Here is a 22645-nt window from a genome sequence, read left to right as displayed (position 1 = left end):
GACCGCGATGTTCCTTAGAAACACAAAACTACTCCCAGATGATTAACAGGAACAAAGACGAGCGTGTTTGTGACACGCGAGAAACCGAGATCGGACTTTAATCGCGCCGAGGGCAAGGAAACATAAGCGTCATTTGCACCTGACGTACAGAATGTCCTCGGGTCACTGTCTACCCAGGACCGGATCGGTTATCCTTGATTCTTTTACTTCTTTCTTTTTTGACAATTCCAACGTACAGGATTTATGATGTTTTTAGCATAAGTATCGTTGGACCGTGACGATCGGACCGAAGCTGAAAGTTCAGAACAAACGACATCTTCTGTTAATGAATTTCACGAAAAAGCCATTAATAATATCTCCATGCTTTTTGCCTTCAAGCTAGAGAATAATTATTTCACGTCGAAATATTCTTGAAACTGTTGAAAAGTTTATTTAATATCTTTAGAAATTTAGATATTCCATATTTAGTTAAATTGAGAATTTTCTTCTCTCGACCAAAGGAAAATGCAAATTCCACGAACGTATCAAATTGTTTCGACGATTAAAGTTGACGTTTACAAATCAAATTATGTTTTCTATGTAAGATAATTTTTTCTATAGCTGCGCACGAGCAATGATTAATTTATGAATCTCTCGTACGGATTTAGACTTTCAAATAGAAAACGACCAGCATAATATAGAACGAAATACGATTCTCGGAGTCTGAGTTATCAGACTAACAGTGTACTGACGTAAGACCAACAGAGAATTGTACTTGGTCATCCAACACCGTTCTTATGAGACCGTAACCATCTTGTCAGGAACAGAGGAACTTCAAAGTAAGCACGTAGTTCAGATAGAACATTATTTGTATTCACCGAGCGCTGCGTCGTGGAAAGGAAAGATCCGAGTGTTTTTCATGTACCGTTTAGTAGTTTTCCAGTTGCCAGTTTCCAGATGTCACCATAACGTTCGATGACTGTCCGTTTTATTGCTGATACCGATGTTCGAATATGAATATCGAGTGCGTGAACGTAAGCGATTGAGAAATCGATTATCAATCGATGAAAAACTGGTCACCGATGATTATAAACAAGGAAATCAACTCGTTTCTTGTTTTTTACTGTTTATCTGTTACGAGTAAAGCCAGTGCCACACAAACTGAATTATTATCACAGATACAAGAGAAAAAAACACCTCTGTGAAAAAGATGTATTTTAATATTAACACAATGTGTAATTAATTAAAAGTGATCGGTAAAAAATTCATTATTATAAATCTAAAGATGTTATAAGAACTTACTTATACAGTCTTATTTCTTTTTTTTAGTATTATAATGGAAATAAGAATTACCATGATTAGAATACTATTAGAATCTTTGAAGCTGTCAGGTCCCAAATAGCCTGTCGATGACAGTCAAACGACGGATGTGGTTTAAATTCCGAATCGTTAAATCTGACTTTAGAAAAAATTTAGATGCCTTGACGTCACAAATATATGAGTAGTTGGTTCGTTTTTTCAAGATATTTCATTTTCTTTGACGCCTATAGAAGGCCAGCCATTACGTGGAGGCTACGTAATAGACGAATGAAAGAAGATTCTTACAAGTGTCATTTTTCTTACTCTCGGTTCTAGCCTTTGACCCATCGAAAGATTTAAAAAAGTGTTTGAGAATCTTGAATAAAAATTGTTAACCAAAGTTCAAATTACATTTCGTTATGTTCTTTAACAACCGGACGTTCGATTTCTCCATAGAAATAGATACTTCCCCTCAATCATTTCCTGATCATTTACAGTATGCATGGTTGATCAGTCTTCTAACTTGTTTTTCTTAACTACAACTTTTTTTAGATACATAAGAATGAAAGGTATTTTTATAAATATAAAGAGTAACTTACCAATTTTGAAACCTCCTGTACATTCTTCCCTTTGCACATCGGTGGACGAACCTGTAAAAATTAGAGAAATATTATTAATAAACTGATCTAATTAAGAAGCAATATATAAATTTGCTTCTAAAGGAAAATTTTATTATAAAAATGGTGGAAAGTCAGCTGATTCGAAAGCATCGCGATGGCCAATTATATCGAACCTGTTATCGAACACAAGTATTCGATGCGTTGATTGCCTATTACTCGATTGTAGAAAAAGGGAACTTTTACTTTCTACATGTTCACGCATACGTACAATGATTCATTGCCATGTGCTCCAGCGTGCCGATCGAAACGGTGTCCGAGCTACCGCCACGCTTCCGGTTTCATATAAATTTCGCGATTTCCCTTTGGACAACGATGGCTCTCACTCGCACGATATCGACTCGAGTAACGACACTGAGGTGAAATTCGTGATCGTCGATTAATTTCTTTTTTATTTATTTGCTACTGCTCACTAGCACGCGCTTATGCGAGTCTTTAAGCCTTTCTTTCCATTCTCTGTCGAGAGGTCAACAACCGTTTCCGTGAGATTTTGAAAGCGACTGTTGGAATTTTTTTCTTTTTATTCGACGAAGAAACAAGAATTTAAGTTAATAAATTAATCGAGTTCACATGACATTATAATTAAAAATATTCTTAGGGTTAATAATTAATAATTGCAATTTTCAATAATTTGAATTAATTAAGCCTTGAATCAATAAAGCATTGACTCTAAAATCGATATCAAGTATGATGATGTTTCCCGATCAATTTATCTGCAATCACAGACTCGCTAGGTTTGTTAAAAGGATTAGAAACGTAAGATGAAACGTTGATCCCGTAAATCGTGATCATTTAGACTGTCGACGATTCTTCTTGCACGTTGATCGACTCTCGAGGAAGCTAATCTCTAGGTCTAATTTAGGTTCGAGGGTTGCTCGACGCTTTAATGCCCGGATAAACTGCTCGTTAGTGAACGGATTTCATGGGAATCCTCTCGGTTCGACAGGGTTCTGCACTCTCCGTGAGCTCGAAGAAACACGAAAATCAGAGGAGAAAAAATTCTTTTTACGATATTTGATGACGATGAAACGAGAGGTCAGGATTTTTTCACCGTAATTTTTAAATTTAACTTTTTAATTTCCTGCTAATTATCACTATAATGATAATTTATTATTTCGAGTTACGTATGTAGGTAAATCGATACTTTTCCTTATTTCTTTGCTATGTTAAACGCATAATTAAAGGCTGTTAAGTAATCTGCCGAGTGAGTTCACAAGTGATTGGAGCAGGAAGCTAGTCGGTGAACAAGAGGTAGGTCTCTGGTCCTCTAGGAAACACGGGTCGAGTCGACCCGCGGCGATTGTATCAGGACGGTTGCTTGTGCAACTTTCTCGTTGGAGGATTTTCAAACACGGAAGAACTCTGAAACCGGCCTAGTGAGTTCCACCAGTGGTCGCAGTGTATGCAGACTCGTGGTAACGCTCGGATCGGTCGTCCTTGACAGAGCAAAACGGACGAAGAAGATTCAAAGAGGGTGAGTAACCTGACAGCGACTGCGATTTTTATTAATTACACTTTTAGATTTTTCGCTACTCTAAATTGTTAATCTAACGTTGCCCTCGAAATCCTTGGACATCCTCTGCGCGGACTTATCCCTGAAGAGATCTTAGAACAACCTACTAAAATTTCTGATAAAATTAAACGCACCAAAAAATGAAGAAAATCTTGAAGAATAGTATTTACCTCCTATTAATTCATTATGCAACTGCTTTTTATTCTCCTTCGTATTGACAGCAATGACTTGCTAAATGATCATTCAAAGGCTAGGAACTTTCTCATTAACCTTGTTCAAGTGCTAAAACATTGATTCTTTTTTTATCTTATAATGAACTAAAGGAAAACCCTACACGTTCCACTGAAACGATTATTAGTTACACTTCACGTGCAAAGTACGAGTAAGAATAAAAATTAATTACAAACCTCGGTATCTGTAATTATCGCAGTCGAAGAAAAAGTTACACGAACGTCAATGTATAAATATAGTGTCCGAGATGATCCTTCGGAGAAGCAATTCTTGGTACGTTCTATACGAAACTAAAAGTGTTGGAAAAGGAGTTGCAATGTCCGAGACCGCAGAGAAAGTAATAATAAAACGCTGTTATGCAGTTCGCCGCAGTTGCATCAACGAACGTAACGATGAATTGCAGTGTACTACATTTCGATATTAAAATATGGGGCACAGATATATTATACAGGATATTTCAAAATAAATGTATCCCACAAAGGCTATACATTTTTCGTATCAAAATGAATCGAAAATTCCTTTACCATTTTGCAACCCGTGGCTTCGTTTCTGCGATGTAAGGGATTACAAATTTGTTCTTCGACTTCCGGGGTGCTTTGGTTAGACCTTAGGCGCATGCCTGATCATGTGACTGCGAAGAACCAATACCAAGAGGTTATTCGTATTAGCGTCTGGGGCATCATGGGAAGGGCCAAAGGTGAATGTCCTCTTGTTGTATTCTATTTCCTGTTGTGTCTTTCAATTTTTGATCCTTTTGTATAATTTTACAAAATATAAAATTACATCTTTTTATATTATTCTAGATTATAAATAATAAAATGAGTGATATCCAATTTCTGCATACTACGCTTGAAATATTTCAAAAATCAAGATTTCCATCAGAGGCTCCGATTTTCTTGGCTAATTGCATTTTTTAAGTCGAAAACACACGTAATCGAGGTAACTAGAAAACTTGTTATTTATAGAACGAGGAAATATTGACCGTTTAGTCGAGATTCTCACTTTTACTTTCTCTTACTTCGAGCAAACCGACGCACCCACGATAAAAGTTGCGGGCTAAGTTGTCGTTAGTGAAAGCATCGAGCCGTGGATGCAACAGGATGACCATGACACATTTCGTAACACGATGATATCTTTGGTAACACGGTGCAGTTCGCTACTGATGGTTATTGCAACTTTTTCTTACGTGGTTAGCGTGTGTTACCACGCGATTTCGTGGCTATCCTTGGAATTAGTAAACGAACACCGTGATGCTCCAATAATTCACTTAACTTTAAAGACTTCTGTATTTTTCTTTAGTAATCGGAGAGAATTTTTCATCAATTCAATTTGATGAGACGTTTTTCACTTCAGAAATCTATAAATTTTATTTTATTTCCTAAGAATAATTTTTCTCCTTCAACGCTTTCAAAGAAAGAGTGTTCTTAGGAAATGCCCGAGTCAGATTGCTGAAATAACAGTCATGGGAATTCTGGAACACCATTTTAACGTTACGATTATTCTCAACTTCGTGTCTTACTTTCTATTTTTCGCGATTGATCGCTTTCTTCTTTCAAATAGGTTCCAATTATTTTTTACGCCTTTCAAAGTGGTCAAACAACCTCTGTTTGGAAAGGAAACGAAGTGATACCTTTCAGTTTCCTTCTGGTAAACTTGGATTCCTTGAACTTTGACACCATTTGTTCGAATAAATGCATATGACATGCTAATTTTTATAGGGGACAGATTTTTTATTTTCAATAACTCATATTATCGAAGATATAATTTCCATAGAAAATTTTCCATAGCGCTGCGATCGGTCCTTAACTATAGTTAAGATTTTCAAAGGCGAGACCGCAGGTAAGAGGGAAACCGCGTTGCATTTCGTGTCGATGCAACGAGGCCGTGCACCGTAGCTGCAGCCAGTTGCATCACTGACCGGCATCGCTGCGCGACCGATTTTGCGCTCTGTAATTCGCGATATCCTATATATACTCTATAGTTTTTGGAAAAAAATAATAACTGTGCAAGTTTTCCTTCACTACACGACCGATTCCGCGCATTAAGCTTCGTGTAAGAAATTAATTTCGACGAGAAGAAACAACACTTTATACTTCGAAGTATCTATCAAACTACAAATAGAAAAATAATTGTGAAAATTTCCTTAAACAGTGTTAAACGTTGTACGATTGATTGCAGTTCAAGAATTGCTCCAAATTAATAAAAGATTGCAAACTTTTTAAATCCAAACGAAGGAAAATAAAATTCCACGTTTCGAATCCTTACATAAGTGAACGATGGTCTCAAGGTTCCCGTGATTTCTCCATTTTCTTAACAAATTCGTCTACCAGAATTAGGGAAATCGCGAAGCAGCTAGGTTCTGAATCAACAGCCTTGCGGCGTATATTTTTACAAGAGAAAGTTGTATTGTTGTTCGAGCTGTGCAAACAGCAGCTGGAAGTTTCGCGCGAACGAACGAGCGTCGAGGAGCCGGAAGTAGTCTTCGAGCACGTGTCACGCGTCTAGTAACTTTTCAGATTCTCGAAAAACACAAAATCGTTGGATTAAATCGAGGGACCGGGTTAAAGAAAGCTACGAATCTGAACGAACGCGAAGACAAAAACGAAATCGTTCGTAAAGGCGGATTCGCGCGGCTATCAGAGGAGGCGCGAAAACGCGTAAGATCGTAACTCGTCGAAGGAGGTTATCGGTTCCGCCGCGTTTCTTGGCGTCGAATGACGTGATCCCCGCGAGTCCTCGAGACAGATTCGATCGTGGATCACGCGAAGCTGCATCATGCCGCAGGAGAACGAGAACGGTGGTGCTATCGATGCAGCTTCATTGAACGGTGAACAATCACGAGCGAAGATCCTTGACAAGGACGGTATCGATGACCTCGATCATCATCGTTGCAAGGACGATTCGAACAGGATGCCAGAATTAAAGGACGATCAGGACCAGGCGAACGACGAGGAGGTTTGCCTGGATTTGAGCGAACCATCAGCCGAGGTGATGGATTACGCTAGGAGAGAACTGGGAGAGACCGAGGAAGTCAGGTGCCGAACTCTTCAAGAACTGAGAGACATGATTTATGGTAATTTATGGACGTTCAAAAGCATATAGAAATTTTACAATAACTCTATCAAAATTTTTACACGTCTTTGTAATTATATACAGAGAGAGGAGAGTGTATGCCACATCGAATGGACGATGATTTTTTGATCAGATTCCTCAGGACGAGGGGTTTTAACGTGCCTCGTGCTCATCGATTGGTAAGTCTATTGGATCGCGTATTTTCCTAGGTGTAATTAGTTGAATTCTATCGATTTCTGTAAATGTCTTCTTATGGAATGTCAGTGTATCGGTAAAACGAGCCTGATCCCGACAGTTGCACAACGATGCCAAGGCAAACTGTCTGACCGGTCTGCCTGTCTACCAGTGAGATCGAAAACATTTTAATTCTTTCTAGCTCGGTTTTTATCTCATATAAATTGTGTTGAAAATAAATAAATAAGATTCTTATAAGTCACCACCAGCTTTAAATTAACCTTCTATGACTCACGGGATTTGACTTTTCGAGTATCAGCAATTCAATAATTTTCGTTCGTCAAATACTGTATATTCGAGGCATAGAAGGTTAAGTTAGCCAAGTATTCCTTTTTCTCAATGAATCTATCGATAGATAGTGAATTACTGCAACTTCAAAGAGGAACACCCGGAGATCCATCAGGATGTGAGTCCAGTGGAGATGAAGCATATCGGTGAGGATGACGTGATGACGGTGCCTGCTTACAGGACACAGTGTGGTAGAAGAATGATGATCTATCGATTGGGAAACTGGGATCCAAGGAAATATTCAGTGGAAGAGATATTCAAGGCTACCGTTATCGTATTAGAGCTCGGTGTTCTGGAACCCAGAGCTCAAATCCTTGGAGGTGTAGCGATTTTTGACTTGGAGGGAATCACGATGGCTCACGCCTGGACCATCACCCCACAGGTACGTGTTCACTGATAAATTATCATCACTGTCTCGAAATATTTCTCATTAACTTTCATTCCCTTGAAGAGGTCTTTATTAACTGACTCAAGGTCTTTCGTCAACAACATCGGGAACCTTTCAAGAAGCAGCATCGCGAAACGACAGCATCGTTGCCTTAAAAGTTTTCGGTTCTTCCGTGTTGTCGAACATCGTTTGTCTTCCAGAATCATTGAGCTAACGATCGAAAGGAAGGAGAAGAAAATCGGTGTCGAGAAGTTTACGGGTCGTTGAAGTTTCAAGGACACCATTACTGGCCTGGTCCATAGAGCCACTTCATTGGGTTAGGTACCCGCGAGGGATGAATAAACGTAACAGGAGGTTGTCAGATAAAAGGAGAGACTATTAGTTTCAAGGTCGTTATAGATGGTTCAAGTTTCAAGAACGTTGAAAGTAGATCGATACCTAGCCAAGATATCTCGTCGAGATAAATTAGACGCTCCGTCAAGTGGAGTCGCGTTTAACTGAACGCTTCTTCGAAGATTCGTTGTTTCAACAACTCGACGAGTTCATTAAATTCGGCAAATTTTGTGAAATGATCTCTATTAGAATTCGAAATATCATTATTACAAAAATTAATTAGATCCAAGTTAAGTCCTACAATTCAAAGATCCAAGATGCTTAATCACAACTCTCGAATAATCGTTATCCTAAAATTCATAAATCCAAAGCTATTGATACCTTGTCATCGTTAGAAATCAGATTCCATGAAATAACACCCTCGGTGAGATAATCTCTACTTAATTTCTTATCGTTATGGTATCTTGCAATCAGAGCATATCCGATTCGAGTTATTCATTATCATTTTTCTTATCGATCCACTTTCAAATCGATGACTTTACAGGCATCAGTTGACGAGTTAAACAAATGACTTCCTTCATTAAACTCGATCATTAATTAGATCCGCTTCTTCAACATTTATGTCATTCATCTCTGAATTTATTTTCGCCCAGATGTCGTTAAACGAACTCGGTTAATATATTCGAGAAACCAGCCTAATGTTTAACGAACCCGTTTCAAACGCAGGCATAATTAAAATTCTTGGTTCTGCTTGAATTCGTGATATCCAGATCTCTTCTAAAAATATTGTTCTCCAATTAAATCAAGCGACACGCGTTTGTAGGATAGTTAACACGTTCACTGGCACGTCGAAGCTGATGAAAGTTTCATTGGGAATGATTTTCTTCTTTTAACCTAATGCTTTTCCATTTTTTCTAGGTAGCCAACATGGTGACGGCGTTGATGGTGTCAGCATTTCCCATGAAGACATACGCCATACACATTCTCCATCAGTCCTGGGTGTTCGACGTGATGTTCTCCGTGTTCAAACCATTGTTGGACGTCCGAATGCAGAATAAAATCTTCTTTCATGGTAGTAACATGGACAGTCTTCACCAACATATATCACCGTCCCACTTGCCGAAGAAGTATGGCGGTACCAGAGAAGAATTGGCTTATTACAAATGGATCGACAGTCTGAGCAAGGTGCCTCAGATCGTCAAGCAGATGAAACTTCTCGGTTACATAGTCCCCGAAGAGATACAGAAACAAATGGACCAACACGTAGACGACTGAGAAAAGAAACATTGGAAAGTTTTTCAATTGAAACAAGTTCAATGATTAATTTTGCACTATCCATTGTAACACCTTTATATTCGTTTCATCGTGAATTAACCCTCGAATAGTGAATTAGATTAATGATGAATGCATATTAGATTCTTTGGGTCTTGAATGATCCACCGTCTGACGTTCGAAGGTTAATAGATAAGAGATTGGAGAGCGTTTAATTTCTTTTTTTTATCATTCATAATGTACTTTTTGTATCCTTTGTTAGACACGATGGTTATTTCTTATTTCTTAAGTACACTTTTATTCTTCTTTTTATATTCTTCCATTGTAAGATTGAAATATTGATTAAAGGTAGCGAAGAAAGGATCGTTAGCGATTGTGCTAACCTTTTTTCTTTTTCTTATTCTTAAGAGACGATGAATTTGAAATTCACGATTGGGAAAGGGGCTCATTTCCTGTCGAAGGTCCTTCGAAGGATCCCCAGAGAGGGAATATCGGCTCATCCATAATTATGAGCCCTACTGATGAACCACTCGGTGGAATCTACCGATTGCATTTCCCTCGAATCAATATCCGATTGCTAAAGTTCATTTTCGATCAGCTCGTTGCTTCTTATTTCTAACAAAAATATTTTCATACCCATTTCAGTATCTTACGTTTCAACGATCGCACGTCACCGGAATAATTATAAATAGAAGTTCGAAAGAAGTACAAGGATTTGTCAACAACATTCTGTTCCTGGGAACCCGATGATCGCTTTTAATCGAAACAGCGTTAATGGAAGCGAAGCGAATTAATGGCTCGACAAAAAAATCGACGTGGGTCAATTTCCTGGAAAATGCTGGAACTCAGGTCGATTGATCGAATCGGGTCGATTCATTTTCCACGGCGGCACGAAGTGGAACAACAGCTATTAATTTTTCTCAACGAAAGCGTTTATACTAAAAAGCGAGATTGAAAAAACGAAAATGAAATCGTTCCGAGGTGACACTTCGAATTCAATTGTTATTCAAATGAAACGCGATCGAGGATCCCGTCTATTCGTCGGATAAACGAAATAAATAAATCCTCGTCGTATGCGTATATCGCCAAGATCGGTATCTATGTTGAAATGAAAAAACTCTGAATTTTCTATATTTGAAATGAGCAAAGAAAAAAAGGAATTGGTCGCTTTTAGAATAAAAATTCTCGGTCACTCGACTCGGCCAACAATACCTTTGTCCCGAAAGGGAAGAAAATCGATGCCGGAGCACCGAACATCCCTCGTATGCTTAAGGAATACCTACCTTCCGTTTGTTCGAGCATATTACCGGCCTCGAGTGACACGCACGCCAACTTCTACACGGCCGAAGAAATTCCAGCTGGCCAACGTGTTACATCGAACAGTTACGATGACCCGGTTGCTCGACGCAAGGGTAGGTTGATCGAACAGGAGCACCAGTCGCGAGTTAGCCCCTGCGAAAATAAACGAATAGCAGTGAGCAGCGTGAAAACGGAGAGGGTGACCGACATCGAGGTAATTCACGGAAAACGAGCGAGAAGTTGTCGATGGTAGTGGTGGTGGTGGTGGTTGCAAAGGGTGCAGCTAGGTCGGTAGGTACGCGTAGGTAGGGCAGAGAGCGGCGCAGGTGTAGGGCCTGGCGTGGACGTCGCTGGGCTTTTGTGGTGGTTGATATCGACCCGTGTGGAGGGTCGTAGCTGTCGGGTGGGTCGTATGGCGCAAGCCTGAACGGGGATGGAGGGTGGAGGTGGCGATTCCGGAGAGGAGAGAGGGATGAAGGGAGCGGGTCGGTTTCTCAGCGAGGGTGAGACGAGAGGAGCTACCGGCAGTAGTACCCCGGCCAGTACCCCGCGCGGCGGGTGCAGCTGCATCCGAAAAGCCGTGTGTGTGAGAGTGCGTGAGAGTGGCGATAGTTGGCGTGTGTGTTCTTCTACTTGGTCAAACGATTCACGAGGGTGGAGTACGTAAGGTGTCTCTCTGTGACGAGGCGTCCTCGTCCTCGTCGTCGTCGTCGTCCTCGTGTCAGCCAGCATCCGAGGTAACTGGTGAGGACCAACCAGCTCGGGCTGTCCGTCTCCCCTGTTTTGGGTGCTGACGATCGTCCGATGTCCCAGCAACGTGTTGTTCCAGGCGACGCCGACCACAGGAACAGCAGGAATGTGATTTAAAGAGTACGATAGAGTGAGTGTGTGTGTGTTTGTGTGCACGAGGGAGAGAAAGAGAGCGAGAGAGAGAGAGAGAGAGAGAGAGAAAGATCGAGTAACAGCGCCATGTTACGAAGAAGATACACCTCGAACGAGCATTCCTACCTGAGCGCGGGCAGGCCGTCGAACCTGCTGCGGACCAGCTTCAGCAGCGCCAAGCTAGAGACGCTCTATCGTGCTTCGTCCCTTCAGCAAAGGCGGGGTGGCCTCGAGTGTTTCCTCTTATCGGCACTCCTTTATGGCGCACAAACGATAGTAGTGCCAGGTCTGGAGCTACTGGTCCGAGGTCTTACAGCCGTCTTCCTGGGACTGAATCTTGGTCTACTGGCCTGGGCCAAGTGCAACCCCAAAGCAAAGGATGCGCTCTGGTCGGTGGTCCCTCACGTGGCCTGGCTACTCTCCACCGCACAGCTACTCGCTCAGCTGTTCCTCAAGTCCACCGAGGTCACGCCTAGAAACGGACTAGACTGGCTGTTGCTCTTGCTCTACCTGCTCTTCGCCACTCTGCCCCTCAGGCTCTCCCTCTGTGCCTTGCTCGCGTTCGGCACCACGCTAACTTACATCGTCTCCGTGGTCGGACTGTCCAAGGCACCCGCCCAGATACCCATCGATGTTTTGGTAGGTTTCACCAACTGTACCTTGATGAATCCTCCTCTTGCGGAGGATCTGGATGGTTCCTTAGCACCGTTCGCCACCGCCCTGAAAACGTTGATAAATCTCGTCAGATAGAATTTTTATTCTTTACATGCAGGTTGTTATTGGTTTAGGACTGGAAATCGAAACTGCACAATTTTCTGTCTCCATAATGCTATGTTAGCTTCGATATGAAAGGATATGTAGACAGATGTCACTCTATAGAAAGTTGTTAAAATGTTCTCGTATGGTTTTGTCTGTGAAATTGATTTGAAGCCGGGGATTGGCGCCGATGAAAGTCCAAGACAACTGATTGACACATTCATTGCCTACCACTTTGAGACTACCCTATACTCATACGTCTAAATAATCGCGTTGAAGACGAGTCTCGCGCCTTTAATTTTCCCATGGTAATTTGCAATTCTATCGATATTTAGATGTTAATAACTTACGCGAAGAATTTTGATTTTGAGCTGGAACGGTATGCACACCGTCGCGAACGTGGCTTGGCGAACGTGTTAAGGAATCTAGGCTAATGGTTTCAAGTCGAACCAATTTTAAAATAAAAGTTATAAAAAATAATACGCTTGGAAAAATGTCGAGGCATTTTTAATGTTGGAGTAAGTCGTGGGCGTTAGTTTTCTGCGTGAAATGTAGGATTCATTCGGTGTTAAATAATCGTGAAAACATTCGAAGCTAAATCTAATTAAAAATTTTCAGATTTAAATCCATTCGAATTGAGTAATTCCAAATAAAATAGATTCTTTTTAAAAATATAAAAAAAAATACTCCGTGTTGTTATTTTACACGATCAATTGAATCAATCTCCTCCGAGGGCTTAAATATCGTTCTTTTATACCGGATTTATTTAATTTTAGACCCGTGATGTTAGAAAATAATCCATTAAAGAGGAAACGATGATACAACGTTTAAAGTGGCCAGAACGAACAATGAAAGCTTGAAATAGTCGAACGAATTTACTGTCTAAACAAATCACGATATAATTGAACTTTCTCGGGAACAGAAAAACCTTTGTACAATGTAAGTAAGCTTCATAAAGGAATAATAGAAGCTGGATTAAGTCGCTTTATATATTGCCAGCGATTCAGCATCACTTGACTGATCGATTAGCCATCAAACCGGTGCCTCCATTATCTCTGTTGTCTTTTCCATCGCGACAATTCTTCGATGCAATCAATTGTTCAAACAGCATTCTTAAGAGAAATTCAATTTTCCTATCGACCTTCTATCCAAAATGAAAAATTTAAATTCGAGTACTTGAAATAACTAAAATGTTGATCAATCAACAAATCCATAAAATATCGTTCAGTCGATACTTAATATTTCTTTTCAATGAGAAGAAGTTCCTTCGATGGAATTAGTTCACAGTTCCGGGATTTTTAATTAGTGTCTAGTTAGATGGACGAATGGCAGGTAGTTTCACTTGGTCGCTAATTAAAGCTGCGACGTCCCTTGCGGAAAGGGTGAAACGAACAAGAACAAGGTTCATAAATTGAACGAGCAACTTCGCAGGATAGTGTGTCGTAAAAGCTGGCACGAAGGAAATCGTGCTTGAATTCCGGGGGGATGCGACACCCTGGAACGTCGATTAATCGGCTTTTGATTGGAGGAAGGTCGGTAATGAACAGTCTGTCACGATCATTAGCATCGCAAATTCGTTGGCCTAGCTTCGAAGTTTCAACAATTACGATGACGTTTTATTAACTTTTATACTTCTGTTGCAAAAGCTTCTTTTAAATCCTTATTATACGTATATATATTGTATATATGAAATCAAGTGTAACTAAACGATGAAGTATAGAGTTCGTTGAACGACCCAGAGGCATCGATCAAACGAATTTTCACTCACGAACGAGGTAACTGGGGGAGGTCAAAGAACGTGGAAACAACGTGGTCGAACACTATGAAACAACATAGATAGTTCAGTGACAAAATTTCCTAGACAAGAATGGTCGCGAGAGCGAAAGTTTCACTGGTGCACGTGGTTCTATCGTTAGTAACAGCCGAGTAGAGTTCGCTCAATGGTTGTTTAAAATAGAGAGAGACGAAGGTGAAAGAGATGTGCAATGACGCGACATGCCGCTTTTCCATGCACGACATACGATCGGTTTTCAATGGCACGATCTGCTTTCTTCCTCAACTCGGTAACAAATAGCCTGAATGCGTCAGTTCGAACGATAATTGCAATAATCGTCGATTTCTTGTTTAATGAACCCTTCTCTTCAGGTTGATCGAGGGGGTGACAAACCCCTTTGGTATCGTTCATCATATGAACATCAAGGGAAACGATGGGAAAACATTGAAATTGATAATAATTTATGATATATAGTTTGACATTTTTTTTTAACACGTTAATCACGAAGATAAATTGAATTTCTCGAAGTTTATGATAGCCGACTCTCGTACCAATCAAGCTGCTCGAAATTGGATTCAAAGTTTTCCGCCTGGTGAGAAGTTGTCTGACCAGCACACTACGACCGTCTGAATCTACTTCCACTCGAGAGTCCCTGAACTGAATTAACATGTCGACTACTGTAGAAGAAATTTAATGATTTGGATATTAAGATAGAATAGAGATCCTATTCAAATATATTTTTAATCAGCTGAAAATAATTGCATCTAACGAAAGGGGTGATCGAACGATATAAGTGAATCAAGCTCAAATATCGATTAGCATCGTATATCGACAAAATAAACAGTCCATCATCGTGCATTGTAGCGTGACCCTACTAATTACCGACGAATTAACAGATTCGTCAAACGAGCAAACCAATAATACGAAACAGGGGAACATTTAAATCGATAAAACAACACAAAACCGTCTCCCAGTTAATTTCTCGGCCGCAGAAAATTCAATTACGATCCTGTTCTATTGTTCCACGTGGACAAACGATTCAAACAAAAGCCTCTGCGGTTGAATAGAACTCCATCAAGCGTGCGAGACGGAGCCAGTTCCACGATTTTCCGCGCGAAAACGAAGCAAAAGGGGAGGGGGGGAGAAAAAAGGGCTTAGGGTTATTTGCGGAGGGATAGTTTGTTCCTAGATAACAGTGAAATATTTTCCAAATAGCCTCGGATCATAAATGTCCGTTGATTTTCAGGTGCTGACGTTAACGTTGTCGGTGGGCGCGATGTTGTTGGGTGCTTCCAGTTACTCCTTGACGGAGTTCCAGCAACGTCGAGCCTTTCTGGAGACTAAACAGAGCCTGGAGGTTCAATTAGTGATCGAAGAGCAAAGTGCCGAACAAGAGAGGCTGCTTCTGAGCGTGTTGCCGGAACACGTGGCTGTAAAAATGCGACAGGACCTCGGCGCCTCGTTGGACACGCAGTTCAAGAAGATCTACATGTCCAGGCACGAGAACGTATCGATCCTGTACGCGGATATCGTCGGTTTCACGGCCATCTCCTCCACCTACAGCGCCAGCGAACTCGTGAAAATCCTGAACGAGTTGTTCGCGAGATTCGATCAACTCAGCGAGAGGTGGGTCGTTGATATGTCCTGTCGTGTTCTCTTTCGTTTGAAAAATTACAGAACAGCGTTTCACGAAGAGAGCTGCTACCAAATTGCTTTCATTTTTGAGTTACCATTTTTTAGAAATATTAACGTGTTCAGGTACGAGCAGCTACGAATTAAAATCCTCGGCGACTGTTACTACTGCATCAGTGGAGCACCGGTCGAAAGGTCAGACCACGCTGTCCTCTGCGTTCACATGGGCCTGTCGATGGTGGACGCCATCAAGTACGTGCAACAGACGACCAACAGCCCTGTGGACATGAGGGTGGGCATACACACCGGTGCAGTTCTGGCCGGTGTTCTCGGTCAGAGGCAATGGCAATTCGATGTTTACAGCAAGGACGTCGAGTTGGCGAACAAGATGGAGAGCAGCGGAAGAGCGGGGTGAGATACGATAAATAGTGAAAGAAAATATCACGTAATTAAAATTTCTGAGAAATTTTTCGGCTGTTCAAAATGAAGTTACGCGCACGATGAACAGTGCATGGTGTAATTATCGAGAGAATAAATATTTGAAGGAGGGTGCACATCTCGAACGTGACACTTAGCTTCCTGAACGGGGAATTCGAGGTCGAGCCAGCCCATGGCGAGGACAGAGAAGAGGCACTCAAGAAGGCGGGTATCGTCACTTACTTCATAGTGCGGGCGTTGAAACCCTTCAAGCCAGCCGTGACGAAGAGTCTTGCCTCACTGACGGACGTGGAAAATTCGCGAACTTCGATGGAAAATACCAGAGACGGGAGGTACAACAAGGACACGGAAGAGTTCTGGCAAAGGCTTAGAAAGGAGCTCGATAGCAAAGGTGGATAGACATGTTGAAAAAGGGGAAAAAATATCTATCAACGAAAATTTTATCTGAAATCCTATAGGTGGAGTGGTGGATCTGAAAGGACACGCGCATTGGTTCTCCTTACGTTTCAAAGACAAGAAGGTAGAATCAGCGTTTCACAATGCCGAAGAAGCCTTCTCCCCGTTGTCGTTACTCGGAGGACCGCTGGTGATGGTTTGTTCCTCGCCGGTATGGAGGTTTCAACCCTGGGGACCATTTACCTGGGGTGGAATAGTGGTGGTCACTTTGTTTGCTATCGTTTTGGGCGGTGCCACTTGTTTGGGCAGCGCCGTTAAAGCTATGTGGCTGAGGAGAACCCTTGCTTTGCTGATGATCTTCTCCCTCGGGGATTTTCTGCTTCTCGACATGGTATGAAACATCCGTCAAACGAATGATATTTTATTAGAACGCTTCATTAGTCTAAGGTACGTTCAATATCTATTCCGATGAACAGTTCAACTGTGTGGTGATCGAGGAAGCGATTCCTCGCTTCAACGGCACTATACCCTTGTCAGCAAGGTGTCCATATCCCTCGTACTATTCATACATGGGCGTGCTGACGCTGGTGGCGATCTCTATGCCGAATTACATCTACTACCTGGGGAAAACGTACTTGATGTTCGGAATCGCAGGTATCCAGTGTGCCGTCAACATCTATCTACTTGGAGGGAGGCTCGATTGGGAAGATTATGCCTCGTCTCCATTAGACCCACCAATTTTTCCTTCAAAGTATTACCTGTCCATCACTCTTTTCGTCGTGGCCATCTGTTTGGTCATCGTTTCCAGATACGTGAGTGATATTTTATATTAAACGTTCCTTTCTCTTTGTTAAATAAAGTTAGAAGTATAAAATAGGTTGGTACAAACACCCTTGAATGTCTTCTGTCCGGTCAATTAAACCTGGAGACATTTAATGTTGTTAAATAAAAAGTATCCCATCCTCGGTAGATGAACAGCTAAAGGTTGAATAAAAATATGAACCTTCTGATTGCGATGAGCTGGCTGGAATTCGATCGATTTCCAGACGGAGAAATCGAGGAGGATGCTTTATCTACGGGGCAGAGAGGTGGTCGCGCAGAGAGAGAGGGCGGCTGACATGAAGCGTCGAAACGGTGCCCTTATATACAATATCCTGCCGCCCCACGTGGCAGCTTACTACCTGTTCAGCGCCAGACACCACGGCGACCTATACAGTCAAAGTTACTCGGAGGTGGGCGTACTATTCGCCAGCATGCCAAACTTTGCCGACTTCTACAGCGAGGAGAGCATAAACAACCAGGGTCTCGAGTGTCTTAGGTTCCTCAACGAAGTCATATCAGATTTCGACGCGGTGAGTACCATTAAATGTCCCATTGAACGTGCAGGAATTCAGGAACTCGAGAACCGTGGAACTTGGATACCTTTCGATGGTTTAGGTATTCTTGGATCTAGAGAGATCACGGAATTCGATTTAATCCCACTGATCTTCCCTTTCTCGTAGATCCTCGATCAGTGTAAGTTCCGAGACATCATCAAAATCAAGACAATAGGTTCTACGTACATGGCGGCATCAGGGATCACGGAATCGGTGGAATCTGAGAACGCGCCACGATGGTGTCACCTGGCCACCCTCGTCGAATTCGCCTTGGAACTGAAGAAAGCATTGTCCAGTATCAACGAGCAGAGTTTCAATCACTTTGTCTTGAAAATGGGTATCAATTATGGCCCGGTAATTGCCGGGGTCATCGGGGCGAGGAAACCTCATTACGACATTTGGGGCAACACGGTGAACGTGGCGTCCAGGATGGAGAGCACTGGAAAAGTGGGTTGTATCCAGGTAAGGTGTAATATTTAGAAATTTGGAAATTTCGAAACCCGAGAGTTTAATAACTTGTACTCAGGTGACGGACGAGACACGGAAAATCCTGGAGCCCTTCGGTTTTGGTTTCGAGCAACGTGGCATGGTATTCGTGAAAGGCAAAGGTCAACTACTCACTCACTATCTGGTATCCAAGGATGGCGTGTCCTTGAACTTGGACAGCGATCTACCAGTCGAACCTACTCATCCCATCATCTACCAGTAGGCTAATACTCGAAGGCTCTAAAAACTTCAACGCAAACTCTAGCTCGTTCGCGATGGAAACCTCGTCGAGAGGCAAGGTTTCCCTCTCTCTCTCTCTCTTTTTGAGAACCCTCGAAGGGTTGTTCAAGACTATGACGAAGAAAGAGACGATCGTGCAAAGGGGGAAAAAAAAACGAACTGAATCTCGAGGCTCGAAGCAACTTCTTCGAAGAAAAGATCCTCTGGATGAGTCGAAAGACCGAAGGAACGCGAATCGTTGGTTTAGAAACAGGTCCGGGCAATTCTGATCATTTGACAATCGATTAAATCGTTGATCTAAATCGATAGATTTTTCAATGTCACCTTTAGAAATTTTCAATTTGATGGAATTTTAACACGTTGGCCACCGCGATTATTAAATAACGATATGGGTAGTGAACATTTTCAGATATCAAATTTCAATTCTTCAGTTCCCTAATATATTTTTCTTTTAATTATTTTGCGGTATTTGACGTGTTAATTGATTCAGAAACAGTTTAGGTAACTAACCGTGAAGCAGCCACTTGAAGAAAAATTCTTACCGCTGTTACAACCGTAATCAGTCATTAACGTTGATCGCGTTCAGGACGAGGAACGTGTTACTAATGATGACGAACAGGGTACAAATCGAAAACTAAGTAGGATTAGGACGAATACGTTTGAGAATGGAAAGTGAACGATCGAACTAGTCGTGTTCTTTAAGCTGTGAACTGTCTTGCGAAGAATAGTTGAAAGTTAGGCCTTTAACAGAGTCCTATTTTACGTAGAACAGTGGAACAAGTAGGCTGATCTATAGGTAGAGAAGGAATTGAAACGTTCGAACGAATCGATATATTTCTCATTAATTTGAAGATACGAAGCGAATGCATATCCGAAGGGGAAGGTTAATTAAAATCGGTGATTAATGTCAGTTCGAGAGAAACATGTTTATCTCGGATATCGATCATTCTCGTTACTCTAGAGTCGATATGTAACTTAAGAAAGTGTTTAGGTCATAATCGTTGTGGTAGATTACGTACGGTTCTCGGTAATCGTGGCTCTATTTTTCTAGATTACGCGACGAACACGTTCGATAAATAAACGAATTATGGGGTGTCGACGGTCAATTAGTGGTAGGTCTTTTTCCTAACGTGGCTCGCGAAAAATCGTCGCTTTTCTCTTGATATATACACGGTTCCCATAAAGTAGAATAAATAATAATATGATATGTAATAAAACACATCAACGTATTTATTATTTTTCGAAGCTTTATGGATACTCCGTATATTAATCATAGAAGCCGTAAAATGTGTGCTTTCTTACGATCTCAATCGATTCGTTGTAATACAGTGTCAGAAGAAAAATCTCTAAGAAATTGTACGTACAATAAATATAGGAAAAAAGAACGTAATTCCCCGCGTCCTTAATGGCCAAGTTGGTAAAGTTGTTTGAAATTACGTATTATAACTTTCCAGGATCGAATCCTGTTGGGGTGAAAAAAATATCAATTCGTTCATTTTTTCTGAAAATTTCCTGGTACAATTGTCGTAGCAATCGAATTTTCTCTATACAATTGTTCTGTAATTGGTCGAATCGTACGATTTTCACGGTGCAATTGTTAATAATAATAAAATAGTCGAATGTCATGGAGGATGGATTGATTCGGTGGTTTGTAATTAGAGTGTTCAATTGAACTTTGGTGAAAGGTGCAATTTAATTGTACACCGAGTTGTTGTGTAGTTCGGTATGTGTATCGTATAGAGGTACTATTTATCGATCGTTCGCGATATCTCGAGAAAACGACACGCGATACTTAAAATACTTTCGCGGTAACGAGCATGAAAGTATAGAAACTATGTTACGTCATTTGTAAAACTTCTCTCGTAGAAGCTCCGAACAAACTATGTTGCCATCGCAGCTTTGTTTCGTGGAATTGTAAATGGAAAGTACTTGGGTAAAGTGTGGAAAAAAGAAACATCGACTTTGAGAAATACCTTCAACGAAAATGTGTACGTACTTCGAGAAGAGAGAAGAAAAACACATGAGAATTGTGTTCTCGACGGATGCTGTTAAAAATATAAGCGCTGTTTCAACCGATTTACCGATAAGCTTCGATGTTGTCTACTTTCCTTAAGCTTTACGTATGAACAAACTATTTAGCAACTCTTTATCGTAAAAAAATTGTCGAAATTGCGGAGAATTGTACTCTGCTGTTAAAAATGTTGAAGAAGCATTGAACTTGGAAAGGTGCTTGCATGTTTAACAGCACAAGAATGTTATGAATTAAAAAACAAGTTCGAGGTCCGTTATTTTGGACACGTGGTAACAAAAGTTTCTATAATTTTGATTAAACTATAGTTCTCTAGAATGGAAAAACAGAGCAAGGTTTTCTAGAAATTCTAGATCAGATCTTTCATTCTCAGTATAGAGGTTTCATAAATGCATTGATCACTGTTAAACGATGTCTGAGATCAAAATAAGGTAATTTGTAAAAAGAGAATGAATTAATTTTTTAATTATTGAAATTGGAAATCTTTGTGTAATAGAAGATCAGCTTTTCGTTATTTCAAATTAGTCTTATTTTGCGCTCAAGATTCGTTTACTGAATATTATCACGAAATAACCGTGAAACATCTCGTATCGGGTCATTAATAGTATACTCGATATGATAATTTATTTTTCTACACTTTGAGTACAAACTCGAGTACGTACAACGCACACGATTACGACGAGAAGAAACGAAGGTGCGATTTAATCCTTTCGTCTGATTCTCTTGGAACACGAAACTGTTGGAACTAGTCCAACCAAGTGTCTTCAAAGTCCTAGAAAAATCGTACTCTGTTTTCTAACGAAACTAAATACAAATTCTTCGATCGAAATTTAGATTTAAAAGAAAAAAAGATTAGCCAATTCTTACAATTTCTTTCTTTTTCTTTGTAGAACAAGGGTGTACATTTTCACAATCCACGCGTGTGTGCGTTGGTGCAGCACGAAAGGATTAATGAAACGAATGAAAGCACAAAAATATGAAGAAGAAAAAAGAATAGTGTGATTATAGAAACGAGAAAGCACGGCCTAAGCGCGATAAAGTGGATAAATTGAGTATAGAAAAGAATGAAGTATCAAAGCAAACTCTTTCGAAGGAAAATCCAGATCAATTTTACACGAATCTAATTATCTTTAAAACAAAAAAATATATATATATATATGTAGAATACAAATTAGTTCTCGAACGGTGGGTTGTTAAGACACCTGCAATTAAAATTTCATTTTAAACCCCTCAATTGATTCGTAATTTGATTTCCTTCATCAGAGTTTCAGAATCGCACAAAGAAGGAAAGTAGGACAAGCATTCGATACTGGACCTCAAACCTTTTTCCACTGATCGCGTATTTCCGGTTTCATATTCACGCTTGACACAATTGATACATAATCGTACACTCTCCACACGTGTATACACAAATTTACAGAAAAACAAAAAAGGAGAATAGAAGAGATGAAGGATGAGAAGTAAAAGTAACGATGACGGACGGAGATCTTGTAAAGTAGCAATACAGGGAATTCTCGTGTACATATATTGCATATAATAATAATAAAAAAAAGCAAAAAGAATTAAAATATATTAAAAAAATAAAAAAAAATAAAAAAATAGGAGAAAGAAATTGATGGGTCGAACGAAATAGAAGGACGACCCCTGTTTTCTTTTCTTTTATCGACGTCAAACGACCCGGCCGAATGCGTGTATAGTCGTGTAAGATGAATTATATCACTGTAGATATATTAGCACCTTTAGATGTGAGACTTCGATGAGGGAACACTTGTTGTAAACTTTCAAAGGTATAAACTTCTTCAGGCTGGGGCACGCCGGGGACTCAGAGTCGAGAGGAATCATGCGACTGTAAATTAATAAAACGGTTTCTTCGCCGATGTCAAATGATTATTTCAATGATTCATATCTCACCTCTCCCTAGAAAAATAAACAACATTTTAATTAGGATTTCTTTAAAATTTCTATAATTTCATTTTGACTGTAGTATCATTTTCGAAATAATAAAATCGACAGGAAGAAGTAGACGTATTTATAGGAAAAACTTTATTTCG

At 40.5% G+C, this 22645-nt stretch overlaps 2 protein-coding genes and 1 long non-coding RNA gene across 5 annotated transcripts; all 3 read left to right on the top strand.

Annotated features, from left to right (window-relative positions):
* Positions 1–606: 606 nt before the first annotated feature.
* On the top strand, positions 607–1692 carry LOC114872436. The gene is made up of 3 exons (XR_003788766.2): positions 607–818; positions 912–1235; positions 1309–1692. It is a non-coding gene; the product is annotated as an uncharacterized LOC114872436 (long non-coding RNA).
* A 1426-nt stretch (positions 1693–3118) lies between these two features.
* On the top strand, positions 3119–9655 carry LOC114872431 (alpha-tocopherol transfer protein-like). 3 transcript variants are annotated; one of them, XM_029179610.2, is made up of 5 exons: positions 3119–3429; positions 6484–6772; positions 6856–6950; positions 7361–7675; positions 8933–9655. In XM_029179610.2, the coding sequence occupies exons 2-5, from the start codon at positions 6610–6612 to the stop codon at positions 9287–9289; spliced, it is 930 nt and encodes a 309-aa protein (XP_029035443.1). In that variant the 5' UTR covers positions 3119–3429; positions 6484–6609; the 3' UTR covers positions 9290–9655. The 3 variants fall into 3 exon arrangements, with proteins under 3 accessions (XP_029035443.1, XP_029035442.1, XP_029035445.1); XM_029179609.2 differs by lacking the exon at positions 3119–3429 and adding an exon at positions 4001–4036; XM_029179612.2 differs by lacking the exon at positions 3119–3429 and adding an exon at positions 5533–5751.
* A 1451-nt stretch (positions 9656–11106) lies between these two features.
* LOC114872430 (adenylate cyclase type 3) lies at positions 11107–22484 on the top strand. Its single transcript, XM_046287858.1, has 10 exons — positions 11107–11322; positions 11415–12106; positions 15244–15623; positions 15756–16040; positions 16175–16458; positions 16526–16854; positions 16940–17275; positions 17510–17815; positions 17966–18301; positions 18366–22484. The coding sequence occupies exons 2-10, from the start codon at positions 11555–11557 to the stop codon at positions 18546–18548; spliced, it is 2991 nt and encodes a 996-aa protein (XP_046143814.1). The 5' UTR covers positions 11107–11322; positions 11415–11554; the 3' UTR covers positions 18549–22484.
* The last annotated feature ends 161 nt before the right edge of the window (positions 22485–22645 follow it).

The sequence above is a fragment of the Osmia bicornis genome, chromosome 11, assembly GCF_907164935.1.
Source record: "Osmia bicornis bicornis chromosome 11, iOsmBic2.1, whole genome shotgun sequence".
NCBI lineage: Eukaryota > Metazoa > Arthropoda > Insecta > Hymenoptera > Megachilidae > Osmia > Osmia bicornis.
Note: the sequence above shows the minus strand (reverse complement) of the source record. Positions and strands in the feature narration are given on the sequence as shown.